The 18,075-nt window shown below is 64.0% G+C and overlaps 3 protein-coding genes across 5 annotated transcripts; 2 read left to right on the top strand and 1 right to left on the bottom strand.

The window, feature by feature from the left end:
- The first annotated feature begins 36 nt into the window (after positions 1-36).
- UBA7 (ubiquitin like modifier activating enzyme 7) lies at positions 37-8,518 on the top strand. 3 transcript variants are annotated; one of them, XM_079317008.1, is made up of 23 exons: positions 37-319; positions 424-589; positions 1,301-1,608; positions 1,781-1,871; positions 1,984-2,110; positions 2,225-2,322; positions 2,431-2,574; positions 2,645-2,803; positions 2,967-3,074; positions 3,154-3,234; positions 3,319-3,474; positions 3,573-3,738; positions 3,816-4,012; positions 4,240-4,304; positions 4,480-4,654; positions 4,768-4,842; positions 5,164-5,353; positions 5,522-5,631; positions 5,720-5,806; positions 5,881-6,072; positions 7,633-7,800; positions 7,879-7,979; positions 8,266-8,518. In XM_079317008.1, exons 1-23 carry the CDS (start codon positions 225-227, stop codon positions 8,390-8,392), a joined length of 3,186 nt encoding a protein of 1,061 aa, XP_079173134.1. In that variant the 5' UTR covers positions 37-224; the 3' UTR covers positions 8,393-8,518. The 3 variants fall into 3 exon arrangements, with proteins under 3 accessions (XP_079173134.1, XP_079173133.1, XP_079173135.1); XM_079317007.1 differs by having other exon boundaries at positions 2,428-2,574; XM_079317009.1 differs by having other exon boundaries at positions 38-319; positions 2,428-2,574; positions 7,699-7,800.
- Positions 8,453-11,537, bottom strand: INKA1 (inka box actin regulator 1). Its single transcript, XM_079317025.1, has 2 exons — positions 10,786-11,537; positions 8,453-9,453 (listed from the first exon to the last, which is right to left on the bottom strand). The coding sequence occupies exons 1-2, from the start codon at positions 10,822-10,824 to the stop codon at positions 8,584-8,586; spliced, it is 909 nt and encodes a 302-aa protein (XP_079173151.1). The 5' UTR covers positions 10,825-11,537; the 3' UTR covers positions 8,453-8,583.
- Positions 11,530-17,832, top strand: CDHR4 (cadherin related family member 4). Its single transcript, XM_079317031.1, has 20 exons — positions 11,530-11,708; positions 12,091-12,111; positions 12,245-12,441; positions 12,514-12,676; positions 12,756-12,841; positions 12,956-13,051; positions 13,513-13,616; positions 13,712-13,848; positions 13,929-14,094; positions 14,185-14,335; positions 14,625-14,727; positions 14,921-15,136; positions 15,216-15,355; positions 15,434-15,581; positions 15,655-15,857; positions 15,942-16,081; positions 16,160-16,195; positions 17,081-17,147; positions 17,233-17,263; positions 17,399-17,832. Exons 1-20 carry the CDS (start codon positions 11,657-11,659, stop codon positions 17,452-17,454), a joined length of 2,313 nt encoding a protein of 770 aa, XP_079173157.1. The 5' UTR covers positions 11,530-11,656; the 3' UTR covers positions 17,455-17,832.
- The last annotated feature ends 243 nt before the right edge of the window (positions 17,833-18,075 follow it).

Here is an 18,075-nt window from a genome sequence, read left to right as displayed (position 1 = left end):
CTACCGCCTCCACACAGCGGCACCGGGGGCGGAGTCTCTGCTCGCCTGCCCGCCCTCACGTTGGTCACACAGCGGCACCGGGGGCGGAGCCTCTGCCCGCCCTCACGGCGGTCACACAGCGGCACCGGGGGCGGAGCCTCTGCCCGCCCTCACGGCGGTCACACAGCGGCACCGGGGGCGAGGCCTCCCGTAGAACCTGCGCTGTCGGGGCGCGGCCTTGCGGGATGGCTCCTCCCTGGGGCGGGGCCCGGCGTGTCCGGTCGGTGGGCGCGGTCGTCATGGCGGGAAGCGAAGAGGAGGCGCGATACTCGCGACAGCTGTGAGTGCGGGGATCGGCACCGGGGACGGGAGCGCCACAGGATCGGGGCAGGGCACGGGGCGGCGGTGGCGGCCCCCGCTGACGGCCCGCGCCGGTACCCACAGGTACGTGCTGGGCGACGGTGCGCGGCGGCTGCCCGAGGCGGCGGTGCTGGTGTCCGGGCTGCGCGGGACCGGAGCGCAGGTGGCGACGGCGCTGGTGCTGGCGGGGACCGGGCGCGTTGTCCTGCACGACTGCGATACCGCCTGCACCGCCGACCGCGCCCACCAGGTACCGGCGGGGTCGGGCGGGGCTCCTGGTGACGGGTACGGGTGAAGTTCACTGCAAACAGGTCAGGCGAGGATCTCATAACAGGAACTAGTGAGAATGCCGGTTTGGGTACAGATATGGGCGGGGATCTTGATAATAGGGGTCCCAGTAACAGGTAAGAAGAGGTAGGGCAGGTGTCCCAGGAATGAGTATTGGTATGGGCACAGGTCCCAGAGTACGGGTATGGATGAGGGGCCCCATAACGTGTGTAGGCATTGGCAAGGATTCTGGTAATAGGTACAGACTCATGTGGCGGTCCCAGTATCAGGTACGAGTATGAATGGGGATCCCCATAATGGGTACAGGCAGCAATCCCAGTAACAGGTACAGATATGGATGGGAAGGCCCCATAACACATACATGTACAGACAAGGGTCCTGGTACAGGTACAGACTCAGGTGGGAGTCCCAGTAACGGATGTGGATGAATGTCACAGTAATAGGTGCAGGTATAGTTGGGAGAATCCTTGTTTGCAGGTATGTATTGGGGTGAGTGGCTTCCAATAACAGGTACAAGTGGGGATGATGGTAAGGTACAGGGTGCTCTTTATTGCCACAGGTAAGATCCTTAGCAGAGGCCACCTCATCAGTGCAGACAGGGCCTGTGGAGCACCCACAGTGGTGAGTTGCACCCCAGACCCATAGGGTGCCCCACCATATGTCCACTCTGCAGTTCCTCCTGGGGGAGAGTGATCTTGGCCAGAACCGTGCTGAGGCATCCCAGCGGGCCCTGGCTGAGCTGAACCCCCATGTGGTGGTCGAAACTCACAACGGGGAGCTGTCAGAGGCCTTTCTTGCCTCCTTCCGGGATAGCCTGCGTCCCTGTGCCATGGGGAGCCCTGGGATGGCAGCACTCACTGACAGACCTCGCACAGTGGTGGTGCTGACTGAGTCCCCACTGGAGGAGCAGATCCGCATTGGGAATTTCTGCCATGCCCAGGGCATCTGCTTCATCGTGGCTGACACCAAGGGGCTGGCAGGGTAAGGGGTCCCATGGGGTCCTGCACTGGCTGTGGGTCACCTTGTCCGCAGAGCCCCCAGCCCTGCACTGCAGTCCATGTCCCAGTGTACTGGCAGCCTGAGCAGGACATGGCAGTACTGGGGCAGCTTGGTAGGGCACTGCCTCTGGCAAAACCCCATTGGTCCTCTCCAGGCAGGTGTTCTGTGACTTTGGGGAGCACTTTGTCGTTGATGACCCAGCAGAAGAGGATCCTGTGTCTGCTGCTGTGCAGCACATATCCCAGGTAGGAGGGAGGGCAGCCCCTGCAGGATCCCACAAAATCTTGTTGCCTCTTTCACTGGCTCTATACTACCCGAGTCCAGTGCCCTACTCTCACGTAGCCTTCCCCTCCTCAGGGCAACCCAGGAGTGGTGACATGCATGGGGACAAAGGACTTCCGAGATGGTGACCTGGTGACATTTTCTGGTGTGCAAGGGATGACAGAGCTGAACAGCCACAAGCCGGTCCCCGTGCGTGTGCTCGGTGAGACCTCCAGGGGGATCCTGGCTGCTCTAGCTCAGGATTGAGGAAGTCACCACTACCTGGTGGTCCTTGGCAGTGACTGTGGTATGAAATCTGTGCTCCTCTTGTCCCCAGATACTTCCAGGCTGGAGATCAGCGACACCAGCTCCTTCTCGCCCTACCGCTGTGGGGGTCTGGTTTCACGGGTGCAGCAGCCCAAGGATTGTTCCCACGTAAGTCCCTCTCGGCCCCACGATGCTGCTACCAGGCTGGGGTACTGCTGTGCCCTGCCGGGCCCCAGGAGAGCACTCACCCAATCCCTGGTGCTGTGCTGGCAGGAGCCCCTGTGCCAGGCACTGGAGGAGCCCAAAATCAAGGTGGCAAATCCCGAGGATGAGCCACGCAGCCGCAGCCTGCACGCCGCCTTCCAGGCCCTTCACGCTTTCCGCAGGGAGCGGGGCCGCCTGCCGCGGCCCAGGGCAGCAGTAAGTCCCTGTCCTGCTCCTACCGAAGGTACCACCTTGCCCGGGACTGCCCTCTCCCCACTGCCTGCAGGCGGATGCCGAACGGGTGCTGGAGCTGGCGCGGAGCCTGGGAGCACAGCAGGGTCCCCTGGATGAGGAGGTGGTGCGCGCCTTTGCCAGCGTGAGCGCGGGGGACCTGTGCCCCGTGGCCGCAGTGGTCGGGGCGCTGGCGGCTCAGGAGGTGCTGAAGGTGAGCGGGGCGGGGTCCCGCTGGCCGTGGCTGTCCGGTGGCGTTTGGTGGCTACGAGAGGGCACTTTCTGCCCGCTTGGGGACGCCGGGTCCGGCAGCAGGGCTGGGGTGCAGTGAGGGGGAACACCCCTCTGGCCACCTCCCCACGGGCTGTTCGCCCCAGGCCATCACTCGGAAGTTCCAGCCCCTGAACCAGTGGCTGTACTTCGACGCCCTGGAGTGCCTGGCGCTGCCGGGGGCCGCGGAGCTGACAGAGACGGACTGTGCCCCGGTGAGACCCCGTGTCCAGCCCCTCCCGGCTGCCTGGGGTGCCGTGGCTGCTGTGCTCACACAGCTCCTTATCCCTGCAGAGAGGCTCTCGCTACGATGGCCAGATTGCAGTCTTCGGGGCCAATTTCCAGGAGAAGCTGGGCCGCCAGAAGTACCTGGTGGTGAGTGGGGAGGGGCCACGGCACTGGGAGGCTGCAGAGTATCCAGCTGGCACACAGGGAGCTGCAGCATCTCTGCCCTGGCAGGTGGGAGCTGGTGCCATCGGTTGCGAGCTGCTGAAAAACTTTGCCATGATGGGGCTGGCGGCGGGGCCAGACGGGGAACTCATCATCACTGACATGGACACTGTTGCCCTCTCCAACCTCCATCGGCAGCTTCTCTATCGCTCAGCGGATATATCAGTGAGGCAGCATGAGGCAGGGGCTGAGCTCCCCCCAAAGGGCTTCGTGGCTGTCCCAGGGGCTCTCTAGGGCTGCCCACCCCCTCTCTGCCCTGGCAGGAGCCAAAGTCGGTGGTGGCTGCAGCAGCCGTGCAGCGCATGAACCCTGATGTCAGAGTGACACCTCACCAGAACCAGGTGGGACCTGCTACCGAGATGCTCTACAGGGACAACTTCTTCCGGCACCTGGATGGCGTTGCCAGCGCCCTGGACACAATAGAGGCCCGTGAGTAGCAGGAAGGGCAAGGGGACCAAGCCCCTGGATGTGCTTCCTGGGTCTCCAGCACTCCTGGCTCCCTGCAGGCACCTATTTGGAGAGACGCTGTCTGCGTTGCCACACACCCCTTCTGGACTCGGGCACGGAGGGGACACAGGGGAACGTGCTGCCCATGGTACCGTCCCTCACCAAGCCTCTGAAGCCAGCCAGCACCCCCAGGAATGGCACTTTCCCGCTCTGCACCCTCCGGTACTTCCCCCGCACTATCCAGCACACGCTGCAGGTAAGCTGGGCTGCCCCAGCCACAGCATCCAGCAAGGAGGCACCAGGACCTTTGTCTTCCTTCTACATTTCCCCTCCAATGGTGGGCCACTGGCAGGATATGGCCCCAGCTGTTTCCTGCTGGCAGCCTGAGTGCTGCTGTTGGCCCTACCAGAGCCTCCTCTTCCCCGTGGGCTTGGGGGCATAAGGGGGAGATTGTAGTGCTCAAATCCCGTTTCTTCTCTGCAGTGGGCCCGTGATGAGTTTGAGGGGCTTTTCCAGCTACCTGCAGAACAAGTCAACCAGTTCATGGAGTGAGTTGGCTTTGGGGGAAGTGAGGCTGGGAGAGGAGCCTCCAGCTCTGTCAGGGTGCTGCTGGGAATGGGGAAGAGAGTGCCAGACTGTCACATCCCACCCAGGTGTCTCACAGGACTGTTCTCAAGCCAGCATCAGCAGTTTTTGCAGGGTTTTGCAGGGCTGGTTTTGCAGGGACCCAGATTTCCTGAAGCAGCAGAGGCCAAGGAAGGTCCTGGAGCAGGTGTGGGACAGCCTGCGGAAGCGGCCACGGGACTGGCAGGACTGTGTGCACTGGGCACGCCAGCGCTGGGAGAGCTGCTACCACGATACCATCATCCAGCTGCTGCAAAACTACCCCCCGGAGCATGTGAGCCCAGAACCACAGGGCTGGCACCCACTGCACGCCTGCCCCTCCAGCAGCCACCTCACTGCAGCCAGGGGCACACATTCCTGAGCCTGACTCTTCTCTCCCTGTGCCAGGAAACCAGCCCGGGTGTCCCCTTCTGGACAGGGGACAGGACCTGTCCTCATCCACTGACATTCAGCCCTGACAATGTGAGTGCAGGGAGAGCTGTGGGGTCTCATGTGGGAATGGTATGGCCAGAGGATGGGCACAAGCCTGTGCTGGGCACACAGGGACTACTGAACTGTAGTTGTGCTCCATCTGCCCTGTGCAGGGCTGCCAGATCCTGGGCTGGGTATGTCCCTGTCTCCCAGTGACTGCAGGGGACAGCTTGCATGTGCTCTGTGGCCATAGGAGGAGGAGAGGCTCCTCCACCTCCACTCTGGGGCAAAGCCAGGCAGTGCTGGCAGCCCTTGGCTGTGTGGGACCACCCCAGCAAGGCACCCCATGGCCACCCCTGTTCTACTTTGCAGGACACCCACCTGGACTATGTCCTGGCTGCTGCCCACCTCTTTGCCCAAGTACACAGGGTGTCCCCATGCAGGGACCGGGCAGCCATCCAGGCCATCCTCCATGGTGTGGTCCTGCCACCCTTTGTACCCCAGGAAGGGCTCCAGATCCCCCTCACAGAGGAACTTGCAGAAGAAGCACAAGTTCCCACAGGTGAGGTTCCCTGAGGTTCCCAGGTATGTTCCTGGATCCAGCCTGGTGGTGGTGGGGCTGTGGCTTCTTGTCCCTTCTTCAGCATCCAAGATGACCCAGACCAAGGTGGGGGTACCCCTGCAGTGCCACAGTGCAGGAGTATCACACCAGGGGTCCCTGTGCCCCCAGATCACAGGCAGCTGACACAGATTACCCAGGACCTGGTGCAGTGGAGACTGGATCTGGTGGGGAATGAGGAGGCACAAGCACCCTTGATGGAGCCCATCCACTTTGAGAAGGTAGTGAAGCCAGGCAGGTGGCCCTGCTCAGCCTGGGGGGGGTTGATGTCCCCATGGGATGCAGATGTCCCCCCACTTTTCCCTACAGGACAACAATGTCCACATAGACTTTATCACAGCAGCATCCAACCTGCGTGCAGAGAACTACAGCATCTCCCCCGCCGACAGGCTGACGGTGAGAGGGGCAGCCTTGGGGTCAGGAGTCCCTGTCCTGTGTGGGGCAGCTGGTGATGCCTCTTCTGTCCTCAGAGCAAGCGAATTGCTGGGCAGATCGTGCCCGCCATCATCACCACCACGGCAGCCGTGGCCGGGCTGGCGTGCCTGGAGGTCTACAAGCTGGTGTGGGGGTGCCAGGACCTCAGCTGCTACCGCAACAGCAACATCAGCCTGTCTGCCTGCCTGCTGCTCCGTCTCCAGCCCCTGCCAGCCCCCACCTACTGGGTAGGACCCTCTTCCCTGGGAAAGTGCAGGTGGGGGACACCCAGGGGCCAGTGGCATCTGCTCTGGGACAATGTCACGGGACCCAGGGCCATGCAGCAAGGGCAGCCCTGGCCATAGCATTCCAGAAATGGATTCGGGTGCTGCAGTGGGTTGGGAATGCTGCCAGGCAGTGAGGAACCAGCTCCTTCCCGGGCTGCCCCCCAGCACTGAGACACTGCCACTGTCCCATTTGGCCAGCTTCAGGCCCAGCTGTGATTCTCTGGGGCACCCATGGGGCTGAGGCAGCCCCAGTGCCCCGTGGCAGGCCCCATGCTGAGCCCCACAGCCAGGGGTGGGAGGCCACTGCAGCCGTGCTCATCTGGCTTATGGAAACCAGCTGCGGCAGGCAGAGAGCAGCTGGCACTGGGCCGGGAAGGGCCGCCCGGGGGAGCGGGGCCGGGGGTCCCGGCGGTGGGGAACCGGGGGGGAGAGCGGGGGTGGGGGCAGGCCCAGATTGGGACCGTCTGGGCTATAGAGGCCCCTTTGTCTGGGGGTTTATGGCGTGCGAGGCAGCCCTTCCGGCACGGCAGGAAGCGCCGATTGGAACCAGATTGGCCCGGGGGGCCCCGGGCCGGGGGCAGGAAGAGGGGGAGGGAGGCGACTCCACTGCTTTGCTCTGGCTCCAGCACCACGTCGGGCTGATGGCTGCCCCACAGCCCCCTCAAACCCCATGCCCAGCCTTGTGCCATCCTAGCTGTAGTGTCCCTGGGTTGGCATCATCCTTGGATGGAGGATACTGCTGGGTCTGGCCATGCCCCTAGGTCCCTGCAGCAACACCCAACACCTCCATGTCCCAGGGTGAGGACACCCAGCATGACATTTCACACCCAGCTGCTTGGTTACAGTGGGAACACATGTCCCCAAGGCCTGCTTGGTGTCACCTATGGCCCCATGGGGACCTAGGGAGCCCACACCAGGGGCCAGCCTTTCCCAGAGGAATATGGTTCTCAGGGCTAGGGTGATGTACTTTGGTGGTGGAGGGCCATGGCTTTCCCTCTGTGCTGAGTTTTCACCCTGGTGAGGATGGGGTTAAGCCCTTCTCTCTGCTAGTGGAATAAGTGCAGGCAGCAGAAGGCGGAGGTGAGAAGGCAGCAGAAAGCAGGAGGGAGAGTGACCAGGTGTGAACACCCCTCCTGAGTGAGGCTGGGGCCAGTGCTGGTGCAGCCTGCAGCGAGGGCAGATGGCTGTGCAGCCCTGCCAGACTGCGCGGGGCCGCATCCGGCACTTGGCCCCAGGCTTGGCACCGCACTGGCCTTGGGCCGGAGCAGGGGTCGTGGGGCCACAGGCATGAGAAGAGGTGATTGTGTGGGGCTGGGCAAGGCTTCAATGGCCTTTTGTACGCCTGCCCTGGCCTGGGGCTAGGGGCAGTGCTGGCCTCACCCTGACACCGACCCCTGAAGAGGACCCCAGCAATGCTGAGGGGATAGTTGTGTGCCCCACTGCCCCTACACCACCATGGTGCCCTCCATCACCCTGCCCATTTGCCTGCCCTGATGTCTCCCAGCCCTTGTGCTGCACCAGTTCCTGCCCCATGGGGCTGGGCAGCCAGGGTATGGGGTGCCAGTGCTGGCTGCTACCCCCTGGCAGTACGGTGGGCGGGAGTGGAGCTGCTGGGACCGGCTGGAAATGCAGGGAGTCGGCGCAGATGGGCAGGCAGTGACGGTGCAGGAGGTGCTGGACTGGCTGCAGGTGAGCCCAGTACTGTCAGCACTCAGCCAGGTCTCCCTGGGGGATGCAAGGCCATATCCTGACACCCACCTCTTGCAGAGGACATATGGCTGGACTGTGACTATGCTCCTGTGTGGCGACAACGTGCTGTATGACAGCAAGGCAGATGCAGAGACACGGGCCCAGCAGCAGGCACAGAGGTGGGTCCCTGGCTTCAGGGCCCAATTCTGCCCTGGGGGGGCTTCCAGCCCCCACTGCCTCAATCCTGAGCCACTCCAGCTGCAGTGCAGCTCCTAGCCAGCTGCTGGATAAACATCCTGCCGGCAGCACTTCCTGTGGCAGGACCCCTGCCCGGCCCCTTGCTGCCGGCCCCTGCATCCCACCAGCCTGTCCGGACACCCCTGAGGGGCCCAAGGCACCCCCAGAGCACTCTGCCAGCCTTGGGGGACTAGCCAGTGCCCCCAAAACCCCCTTTCCCTGCTACAGGTTATCAGAGAACTTCAGGGATGCCAGGAAGCTGCAGCAGCAGGACCTGGAGCTGCTGTATATATGCGAGGGACAGGATGCTGAGGCTGAAGATACCAGTCCCCCTCTCCTGTGCTCCCTACCCTGAGCAAGGGGCTGGCACCTCCTGCCCCATACAATAAAAGCTGCAGGCTGCAATGGCCCTCATCGCAAAAACCCCCTGCTTGCCCCTGCCGAGAGTCGGGGCGCAGGCACTCCCTCTGATAAATGCTGCGGTGCCCAGATCGTACAAAACCGGGGTTTATTTACATGATGGGGGTGCGGGCTGCAGCAGCAGGGCTAAATGTAGCCGATAACGTCGTTGCAGATGATGGGCTGGCGGCTGCGGCTGTTCATCAAGGCGGTGAAGCGGTGGAAGTCCGTGGCCAGCTGGGCAATGTTGCTGTGGGACTGATGAAAGCAGGCGCCCTTCGGCTGGCCCCCCAGCCCCAGCGGGCAGGAGAATCGCTTGGTGGAATCGCGGCCCCCCGGCCGGGCACCATCGGCCCCCCGGGGCCGGGCCATGCTGGCCAGCTTACGGCGTACATTGCCCGAGAGGCTGAGCAGGAAGGCGGGGGGCTTGGCCAGCCGGCGGGAGGGCTCGGCAGGGGCTCGGCGACGCGGTTCGGCGCCCACCTCAGGCAGGTCCATCCAGTTCTCCACCAGGTCAGCGAAGCAGTTGTCGCCCAGCACCAGGGGCTGCCGGTTCCGGCTCTGCGACAGCAGTGCTACGGTCCAGTCCTGCGTGTCGGAGGGCTCCAGGGCCCGCCACTGCTCCAGGCAGGCGTCCGAGGTGGATTTGGGGCGGACACGGTGGGCGGCGGCGGGCGGTGGGGCGGCGGGGCCGGCGGACAGCCGGTGTGCCCGTTGGCAGGGCAGCAGATGCCGGCGCCGCACGGGCACCTCCTCTTCCCTCCAAGTGCCCCCCGACGCCTCCGAGTACCCCGAGTCGAACTCCAGGCTGCGCTCGCTGGCCGGGGGGGAGCGAGCAGCCGGTCCTCCGCTCTCGTCCTCCTCGCCGCCCGGATCCAGGCTGCAGGCCGAGTCCGCCGCCGAGCCGGGGCGCGGGGCACGGGCGGCCGGTCCCGGCGCCCTTCCGGGGCGGTGCGGTGCCGGCCGCGTGCCGTGCATGTGCGCCCGCAGCGTCGGCGCCGCGTCCCGCCGGCTCCACTGCAGGGAAAGGGCACATCAGCACGGCTGTCGCTACTGCCCCCAACCAGCGCCGCCATCGCCCGTCCCACCCTCCCCGGCATCCCGCGCCCCCCGCCCCGGCTCGGGGGGGCTTCTCTGGCGCAATGGGCGTGCAGCAGGGTGCGGAAAGCGGGGCGCAGGTCCCGGCTTGCCTGCAGCCCCGGGCCCCGCTTTCTTGCGGCTCCTGCGCGGAGCCGGCCGGCGTGCAGCGGCTTGTCGGGTGAGCAAGCAGGCACCCAGCCCCGGCCGTGCCTGCGGGAAATGACAGAGGGCCACGGCACGTAGGAGCGGGCGCTCCACTGCCCCCCCGACAGCCCCTCCAGTGCCCCCTTCTCGGTGGGGAGGCAAGCGGGACACCCCCTCCGGCAGAGTCCAACCCGGTGGCACGGGGCCCGCGGCAGCCCCAGGACACCCGCGGGTGCTGGGGTGGAGCTCTTCCCCCCCGTGCGTTGGCAGGGCCACCCACCCACCGTGTGCCCTCCAGCTGGGGACACCCCAGGTGACGTCAGGGTGCAGCCAGGCCAGCGCCCGAGGCCCGGGCCCCCCCAAACACCGGGGAATACAGAGGACCAAGACAGCCGGGGGTGAACGGAGCACGGCCGGGCAGGCGCTGAAAGGGACTGCTGGCTCCCGCAGCCGGGCCGCTCCTCGCTCTTGAATTCCTATTGTCTGAACCCAAAAGCAGGGTGTTACGTCCGCTTTCCTTTCCGCGCTGGAGTCGCGGGAAGCTGAGTGTGCAGGAGGGATTGCTTCCAGGACCAATAATTCTGTCCCTTCTGGCTGGCCCTGACAGAGCTGCTGGCAGGACTGTCCTTGTCCCTCTCCACGTCCCCGTCCCAATCCCTGCCCCGCTCCCCGCTGACTGGGAACCTCTCATCCAGCCCTAGTGGCAATGTGCCACACTCCGAGGCGCCCAGACCCGCCGCTGGCCGGGAACACTAGGGCAGCCGGTTGTGAGGTGCTGGCTAAGCATGTGGCAGGCCCAGGAGAGCCGAAGGGCCACCCTGTCACCGCCGTTCCTCGGGGCAGCCCAGGTGGGCGGCAGGGTGGCAGCTCCGGGGGGACGGTGCCGCTGGCACCTTGACAGCTGGACACTGTGGCTGCTGGCCACCCGTGCCCCCACACCACCGGTGTCCCACCGGGCGCCCACGTCCCCCGCGCTGCCTTCGGCCTCGCGTGTAACGTCACGGCCTGATGTCACCGGCAACGCCGGGACGCGACAGGAGCCCCGGGACAGCGGGGCGCAGGCACAGTGGTCCCGTCCCGTCCCGTCCCGTCCCGTTCCCTCCCGGTGCCCGCGGCGGCACTCACCCGGTCGGCGCCGAGCTCGTCCGGGCGGGCGTTGTGCATGCCCGGTCCTGCTCCCCCGGCGCCGCTGCGAGCCCCACTCCCAGTGCCGCCGGTGCCGGTGGCGGAGTAACAGCAGCAGCAGCAGCGACAGCTCCAGCGGACGGAGCGCCCGGCCGTGCCCGCCGCCTCCCGGCGCTGCCCGGCGGCCCCGCCCCGCCCCGCCCCGGCCAATGGGGCCGCCGTAACGTGAGCCCGGCCCGCACCGGCACCGCCGTCCGGGGCCCCGCCCCGCCCACGGACCCTCCCCGCCGCCCCGGGGCCCCGCGCCGGGCACCACCCGGGCACCACCGGGTCAGGCGGGATCCGCGTCCCGGCCCGCAGCACCTCGGGCACCGGGGGTCCCGCAGCCCGGTATGCCCCGCCGGGAAGGAGGGCAGCTCCGGTACAGGGCCCCGGCGGACGCACCCCTCTCGGCACCCCTCGCCACCGGGCTGCCGGAGCCGGGCTGGGCGCTGCAGTAGGGAAGGGAAGAGTGACCCTGGGCGCAGCGCCCGTTAATTGGAAACTAATAGCGTTTAATGGGGATCCCGGGAGAAGCGGCACTGGTTTGCAAATGAACAAGAACACGGCCAAAAATTACCTCGGAGCTAATTTTCCCGGTTCCCGAACTTGGCGCGTGGTGAAGCAGTGTGGGGTGGCAGCCAAACCCCACGGAGCTGCGAGGGGTTGGGAGCGGCGGCGTGCAGAGCTGGGGACACTGGAGCCGTGCCCTGTCCCTCCCCTGGCCGGGACGGCCACCAGCGGGTGGGGATGGATGGCGTGACGCCGCGCCGGGGTGGTGCCCAGCACCCCTGGCAACCCGCTGCGGCTTGTCCCAAACACCCAGCGAACCATGGGCATGCACAGACACCTCACCTTCCTCCTCCTCAGCCTCTATGCCCCAGGTAGGTGCTTCAAGGTCACAGTGTTCGGGACATCCTTTGCCATACTCTGGGTAGATGACTGAAAGGAAGGGGACAGGGGAGAGAGATTCGGTTGCTCCCACATTCCTGGAACTGACCCCAGGATGAGCAAAGGGATTGGCAGCTGCCTGCCTGGGTTGAGGTGTGGAGGGAGCATCACAGGAGCATGCTTGGGGCATTGCCCAGGTGTCCTCAGGGTGTCCTCAGCCTTGCCAGGACTGGGGCTTCTTTCGGGCACCACTGTGGCAGATCCAGACATCACCGAGGTTTCATCAGAGCATGGCACAGAGGGAGCTCTGGGGCCTCCCCAGGGCATTGCCAGGACACACCTGGCAGGCTGGGGTGAACACTCTCCTCTTTTCAGGGACTTTCATCAGAGCAACAGGTAAGAGTGGGTGTTTTGGACCCAGCTGTGCCTGGGAAGGAAACCTGTGCCTGCATTGGTGCTCAAGTGCAGGAGCAGAGCTCCATGAGCACAGCTGGATGAGCCATCCGTGTTTCCTGGGATCTCCCACCAGTCCTGCCTGACTTGCCACGTGTGGTGGCCCTGAGTGAGGACACAGTGTCAGGCACCCGCGTCGCTCAGGTGACTGTGTCCTGCAGCAACTCAAGCAGCAGTCCCAATGTCACCCTGGATAGCATCGAGCCCGACCACCCCTTCAACTCCATCGCCATCAGCTCTGACCCCACGGATGCCAGCACATTCCGGGCAGAGGTGTGGCTGGGGAATGGGGAGTGGGGCAGGAGCTGGCAGGCGCCCTGCTGAGTGACTGTGTCCCAATGGCAGGTGACACTGCGTGCTGGGGCAGAGCTCGATGCCCGCCAGGTGAACCAGTACACACTGGTCCTGCGGGCTGCTTGTCCTGGTGAAGATGAGGTGGAAGAGCGGCTCTTTGTCCAGGTGACAGCAGGGCATGTGCTGCGCTGTGATGCCCCCTTTGCCAGTGCAGGTAGGAAACAGGGGCACAGGGCAGTGGGGGCTGTGGGTGCCAGCCAGCACCAAGCTGCCACAGCCATGCTGTGCTCCAGAGGGTGATGTGGTGCAGGTGCTGGCAGACGTGGCACCCCGGACACCCCTGTACGCGGTGCTGCCACAGCCTCTCGGTGGACTGACGGTGAGTGGCAGCTGCCTGGGGGGCCAACCCCCATAGAAGGGAGCAGCTTAGAGACAGCAGAAGCCCAGGTATGGAGGAGTGGGACAGGGGTTCCCATCACCCTTCTTTCTGCAGTTCAGGCTCCGAAACCACAACACACCGCTCGTGCTCACCCGCCGGGGCGTGGTGCTGGCACCTGACAATGGTTTTGACCCCAGCAAGGACACCCAGGTGGGCACCAGCAGCCCCAGGCTGGTCACAGTCACCTCTCAGTTCATGGGGGCTTAGCCTCTCCCTGGCCAGAGCTCTCCACATCCTGCTCTCCCCATTAGGCTCCTGTCTCCCCCTGGACCCACATGTGCTCTAGCCTTGTCCCTATCACCTTCTGGATCTCAAGTCCTGTCCATATCCTCATCCCTGTCTGTATTCCTGCCCATTCTAGTCTCCACTCTAGTCTCTAGACTCTATTCTCTCACATCTCCATCTCCACACCTCTTTCCTGCTCTGTTCCTGCTCCAAGCTGCATTCTCATCCCTTGCCCTCTCTCCTTTGTCTCTGTCCTTGTTCCTGTTCCCATCTCATTGCTATTTCTGTCCCTGTCCCTATTAGGAGCCTCATCCCTATCCTGTCCCTATCCCCATTGTTGGTGCCACTCGGGGCTGTCCCACAGCTGCCCTGCTGCTGGCCCACAGATGTTCAGGCTGGAGATTGAGGTGATGGATCGTCATGGGCACAACTGCAGCGGGGCTGTAAGGGTGGAGGTGCTGCCATCACTCCGTCCCCGTGTCACCTTCCTGTGAGTGGGGTTGAGCCAGGAGGGGGGTAGCACCAGGCTGTGGTGGCCGTTCCACAATGTGCCACAATGTGCCACAATGCCCACTTTGCCTGCAGAGAGTCTCACCAGACTGTGATGGTGACAGAAGGCATTGGCCCCTGGGAGGTGGTCACACGGGTCCATGCCAGAGGTGACAATGTCCGCTATGCCATGCTTGCTCCTGTGGCTCCCATGCTCTTCACCATTGATGAGGGTGAGCAGGGCAGCGGGGATCTCCAAGGACACCCTATCCCTGTCCCTGTGCCCAGTGCGAGGCCGTGGCTCCTCCTCCAGTGACAGGTGAGATCCGCAGCACCCGCCGGCTGGAGCTGACCCGTGCCCACCTCCTCATCCGGGCTTACAATGCCCTGCACCCCAACGACCACGCCACTGCCACCATCAATGTCACCGTGCAGGGGACAGACCGTCAGGCACCAAGATGTGTCCCAGGCATCTTTGTGTATGGTTCAGGGGGGACCGGGGTGCATGGGACTCTCTGCTGCACCCAGGACATGGGACAGAGGCTGAGCTGCTGGCTGTCCTGCCACAGGTCCCAGGTGCCCGAAACGGTGTCCCCTGGCAGCATCTTGGTGACACTGAGGTGCACCGACTCCACCAGCACTGATGGGTGTCTGCACTATGCTCTCGAGGGGCCTCCCTCCTCCCGCTCCCACTTCTGCATGGAGGGGCCACGGCTGAAGGTGAGCGGGGCTGTGGGCAGTGCCCAGGTGGACAGCAAGCCCAGCCCCCAGACCCAGTGGACAAGTGGAATCCTGTGACATGTGCTGTCATGCCAGGTTCTGGGGCAGGGCTCCTCAGGGCTCCCTGCTTCCCAGGGCCTGCTCATTCTCCTCACTTGCTCCCTCCTTCTCCCCTGGCATCGCAGCTTTGTGGGATACCCTGGCTTTGTGGGATACTCTGGCTCTGCAGGGCATCTGAGCTTTGCAGAGCACTTCGGCTCTGCCTGACACTCGCCTCCTGGCTTGGCAGGTCAACGCCACCCTGGACTATGACTCGGAGGCCATGGCTGCTCTGGGCTTCCAGTTCACAGCCACCATTGTGGTGACCGTGGGAGGGCAGCCCCTACAGAGCAGTGAGTGCCCATGTCCCTAGGGTGGGAAAAGACCTTTCCCAATCTCCAAAACAACAGATCACAGAGGAAACATCCCTCCCCTGCTGCCCCAGAAATGCCCACCCCAGGGCTGGTGCCTATGTCCCCATGTCACCCAGCCCGGTACAGGCTGTGGGGTGGTGCCAGCATGGCTGAGCAGCTGTGTGCCACACAGCTCGTGTGCCCGTGCTTGTGACGGTGACACCTGTCAACGAATTCAGACCAACGTGTCCCAGTGGCGCCACCTTCACCGTGCCAGAGACAGCAGTTTTCGGCAGCGTGGTGGGGCGTGTGGCTGGCACTGACCGCGACTACCCCCTGGACAGCCTTGAGTACAGCCTGGAGGAGGGGTCTGGCCCTGCACAGCCCTTCTCCATTGACAGGCGCACTGGTGAGCACCCGGCCCTTCCCCGGCCCCTGCCACATCCCACGGCACCTCCTGGTTTCCAGCAGCTCTCGGCTCCCCACAGGCGAGATCCGCGTGGTGGGACCCCTGGGCTCCCGGCAGCAGAAGAGCTACAGGCTGGCGGTGCGGCTGACGGACACCCACAATGACCTGGACCCAAGGGAGAGGAAGAGCCGTCTGTGCGACGTGTCTGTGCGCCTGCAGGTGTGCGGGCAGCCCCTGGGTGAGCTGTGGTGGGTGCGAGCTCTGCGGCTGCCCTAGCGCTTCCCCCGCTCCTGGCAGGCTGTGCCGGACCAGCTGCCGGTGTGCATCCCCGAGGTGCAGGAGCTGCAGATCACGGCCGGCTCCCCGGGCAGCCGCCAGCCTGTCACCCGCCTGCTGTGCCACGGCAGCCCCGACAGCGCCGCGCTGACTTACACCATTGCTGGAGGTGAGGAGCGGCCAAGCCGCGGCTCAAACCTGCCCTCGCTGTTGTGCGGCACTGAGCAGGCCCTCTCGTCCAGGCAATGAAGATGGGCGCTTTCGGCTAGAAGGGAACGCCCTCGTCTACCTGTCCAGTGGCCGAGCCGAGCCGCGCCCCTTTGTCCTGCTGGTGGAGGTATGGGGCGGCTCCGGTGCCCGCCGCCGCAGCACCGTGGTGGCACTGGTGGTGCACGTTGCCCCCTGGAGCACCCCGGTGCCACCCAGCAGCAGCACCCAGCACACGGTGAGCAGAGCCCGCTGACCAGGTGGATCTCCAGGCTCCACCCAACCGGCCATGGCCCCTCACCTCACCCCGCTGCCTCCACAGACGCTGCACAAGGAGCCGCTGGTTGTCATGCGGACAGAGGCAGCGTGGCACCCGCCGGCCTGGTTTGTGGCCGTGCTGACCATCTCTGGTGCCCTACTGCTGGCCACCCTGGGCTGCACGGCCTGGAACCTGCTGTGCAGGTGAGCCCCAGCCCACCTCATGGCATGCCACAGTGAGCAAGAGTAAGGGTTCACTGCTGCCTTCTGCTCCTCCCACAGCAACCGGGCCCCTGGCAAGCTGTTCCTGGCCAAGAGGTGAGTGCTATATGGCCAGGGGGGTCATACTGGCAGTTATATTGTCCTTGCAGGTAGCCAGGGAGACACAGCACACCGGGTATGTTTAATATACTCTGCATTTGGCCATGGCTTGCTGTGCTAGGGAGCCCTCTCTGACCAGGGCAAGGGTGCAGCCCTGATGGGAGCAGATAGAACAATTTGGCCAGTAGACAGTGATATCGGTGGCCAGGTTGGGGCACAAACTCTGCAGTGGACAGGGTGGGATGGCACAGTGCTGGTGCCAATGCCTACTGCAAGGCTGGGTGCCAGTATTAGGGCTGAGGTCACTGCAGCTCAGCAGGGGAGCCCCTGTTTGGCAGGGTTGAGCCCCTTTGTCAGGGAAAGCTCCCAGGGAGCAGATGAGCAGGCTGCACAACCCTGAGAGGTTCAGTGATGGTGTCAGAGGAGAGATCCTGAGGAGATGCTAGACCAGGCTGTGCCAAGTGTCTGCACAGCAAGGACGAGAAATGCAAGCCCATGGGCAGGATACTGGGTCTGTAGTGACCATGCAAGGGAGAAGATTCAAGCTCAGCCCTGTGGGTGGCCTTGGCAGCTCCCCCAGCACAGCATCCTCCCAGCACAAGAGTGATGCATGCCAGCACATGATGAAACAAGGGGATGTGGTGGCAGACCTGCTTGGTGCTCAGGCACTGGTGAAAGGTGGTGGTATTTGGGGGAGCACAGCCCTGTCACAGTCCCCTTCTGTGTCAGGAGACAATCAGGTAAGTGGATGATGGGCTTAACAGGGTGCAGCTGGCAGGGCAGAACCTGGCTGGTAAGTGGCTCCCAGCAGCATCTCTTGGGGTTGAGGTCAGTAGCACATCACTGACAAGCATTCCCTCCCTTCCCCTCTTGCTTCTGCAGCTCCTGGGATGTGGTGAAGCACAGCAGGGGCAAGGAGAAGCAGGGCCAGCCACATGCTGGCAGCCCAGTAAGTGTGTGGCAGAGAGGGTGGGTGCTCTTCGAGGGAGGCAGGAAGAGCCCTCAGCAGCCTTTCCTGTCTCTCCTCCACACAGGGACAGTTTGATGGCCATGCTCAGGACCCACGTGAGTGCTCTGTCCCACAGCCCCAGCAGCCCCAAAAGCAGCCTCGGGTTGTGTTCCCCAGGCAGAGGGGTCTGGGGACAGAAGAGATGGGGACCAGGCCCGTGGGGCAGTGACTGAGTGCTGCCTCCATCTCAGGCAGCGGCAGGGACTATCTCTTCACCAGCAGGACTGGGGCTCAGCACTGGATCTGAAGGGGCTGGATTGATGAGGGACTCTTGTGACCCACAGCTCCACATGGGCAGTGCTGGGCAGAGCACCCAGCACTGCAGACAGCTGGTGTGGCTCCCAAAGAGGAGACCCATCCTTTATTCAAAACCTGCTGCACATGGGGTGCAGCCAGACCCTGAGCCACCTCGGGCAGTGTAGACCTAATAAATGGTGTCAGGGATTGCGCACACTGATGTGATTGCCTTAGGGTGTCCCGGGAAGTGCTACTGGTGGCTGCCCTGCTGTGGTGGTCATTAGCACCGTCTCGTCAGTGGTGTAAGTGGTGTGACCCAGGACAAGGATTGGCAGCGGGCTCAGCACTGGGAAAAATATTATGAGAGCTTTGGCCGAGTCTGCTTCGGTCACAGCCTCTGGATGTGACCCAGCTGGGGCATTCCTCCACAGGGAGGTCATCTGCGACAAGAAAACAGCCACGGGTAATTTTGGGCAACTTTTGCTCCAAGTACCACGTTCCCCTCAAGTTCTGCTTTGTTACAGCGCTCGCAGGCGCAAACGGGTGCGATGAGCAGCTGGTCGGCAGAGGGGATGGGTTGATAATTGGGAGGAAAAGTGAATTAGCGTGGGTGCAGGTGAGCGGGACCCCG

This window comes from Erithacus rubecula (assembly GCF_903797595.1).
Source record: "Erithacus rubecula genome assembly, chromosome: 13".
NCBI lineage: Eukaryota > Metazoa > Chordata > Aves > Passeriformes > Muscicapidae > Erithacus > Erithacus rubecula.
Note: the sequence above shows the minus strand (reverse complement) of the source record. Positions and strands in the feature narration are given on the sequence as shown.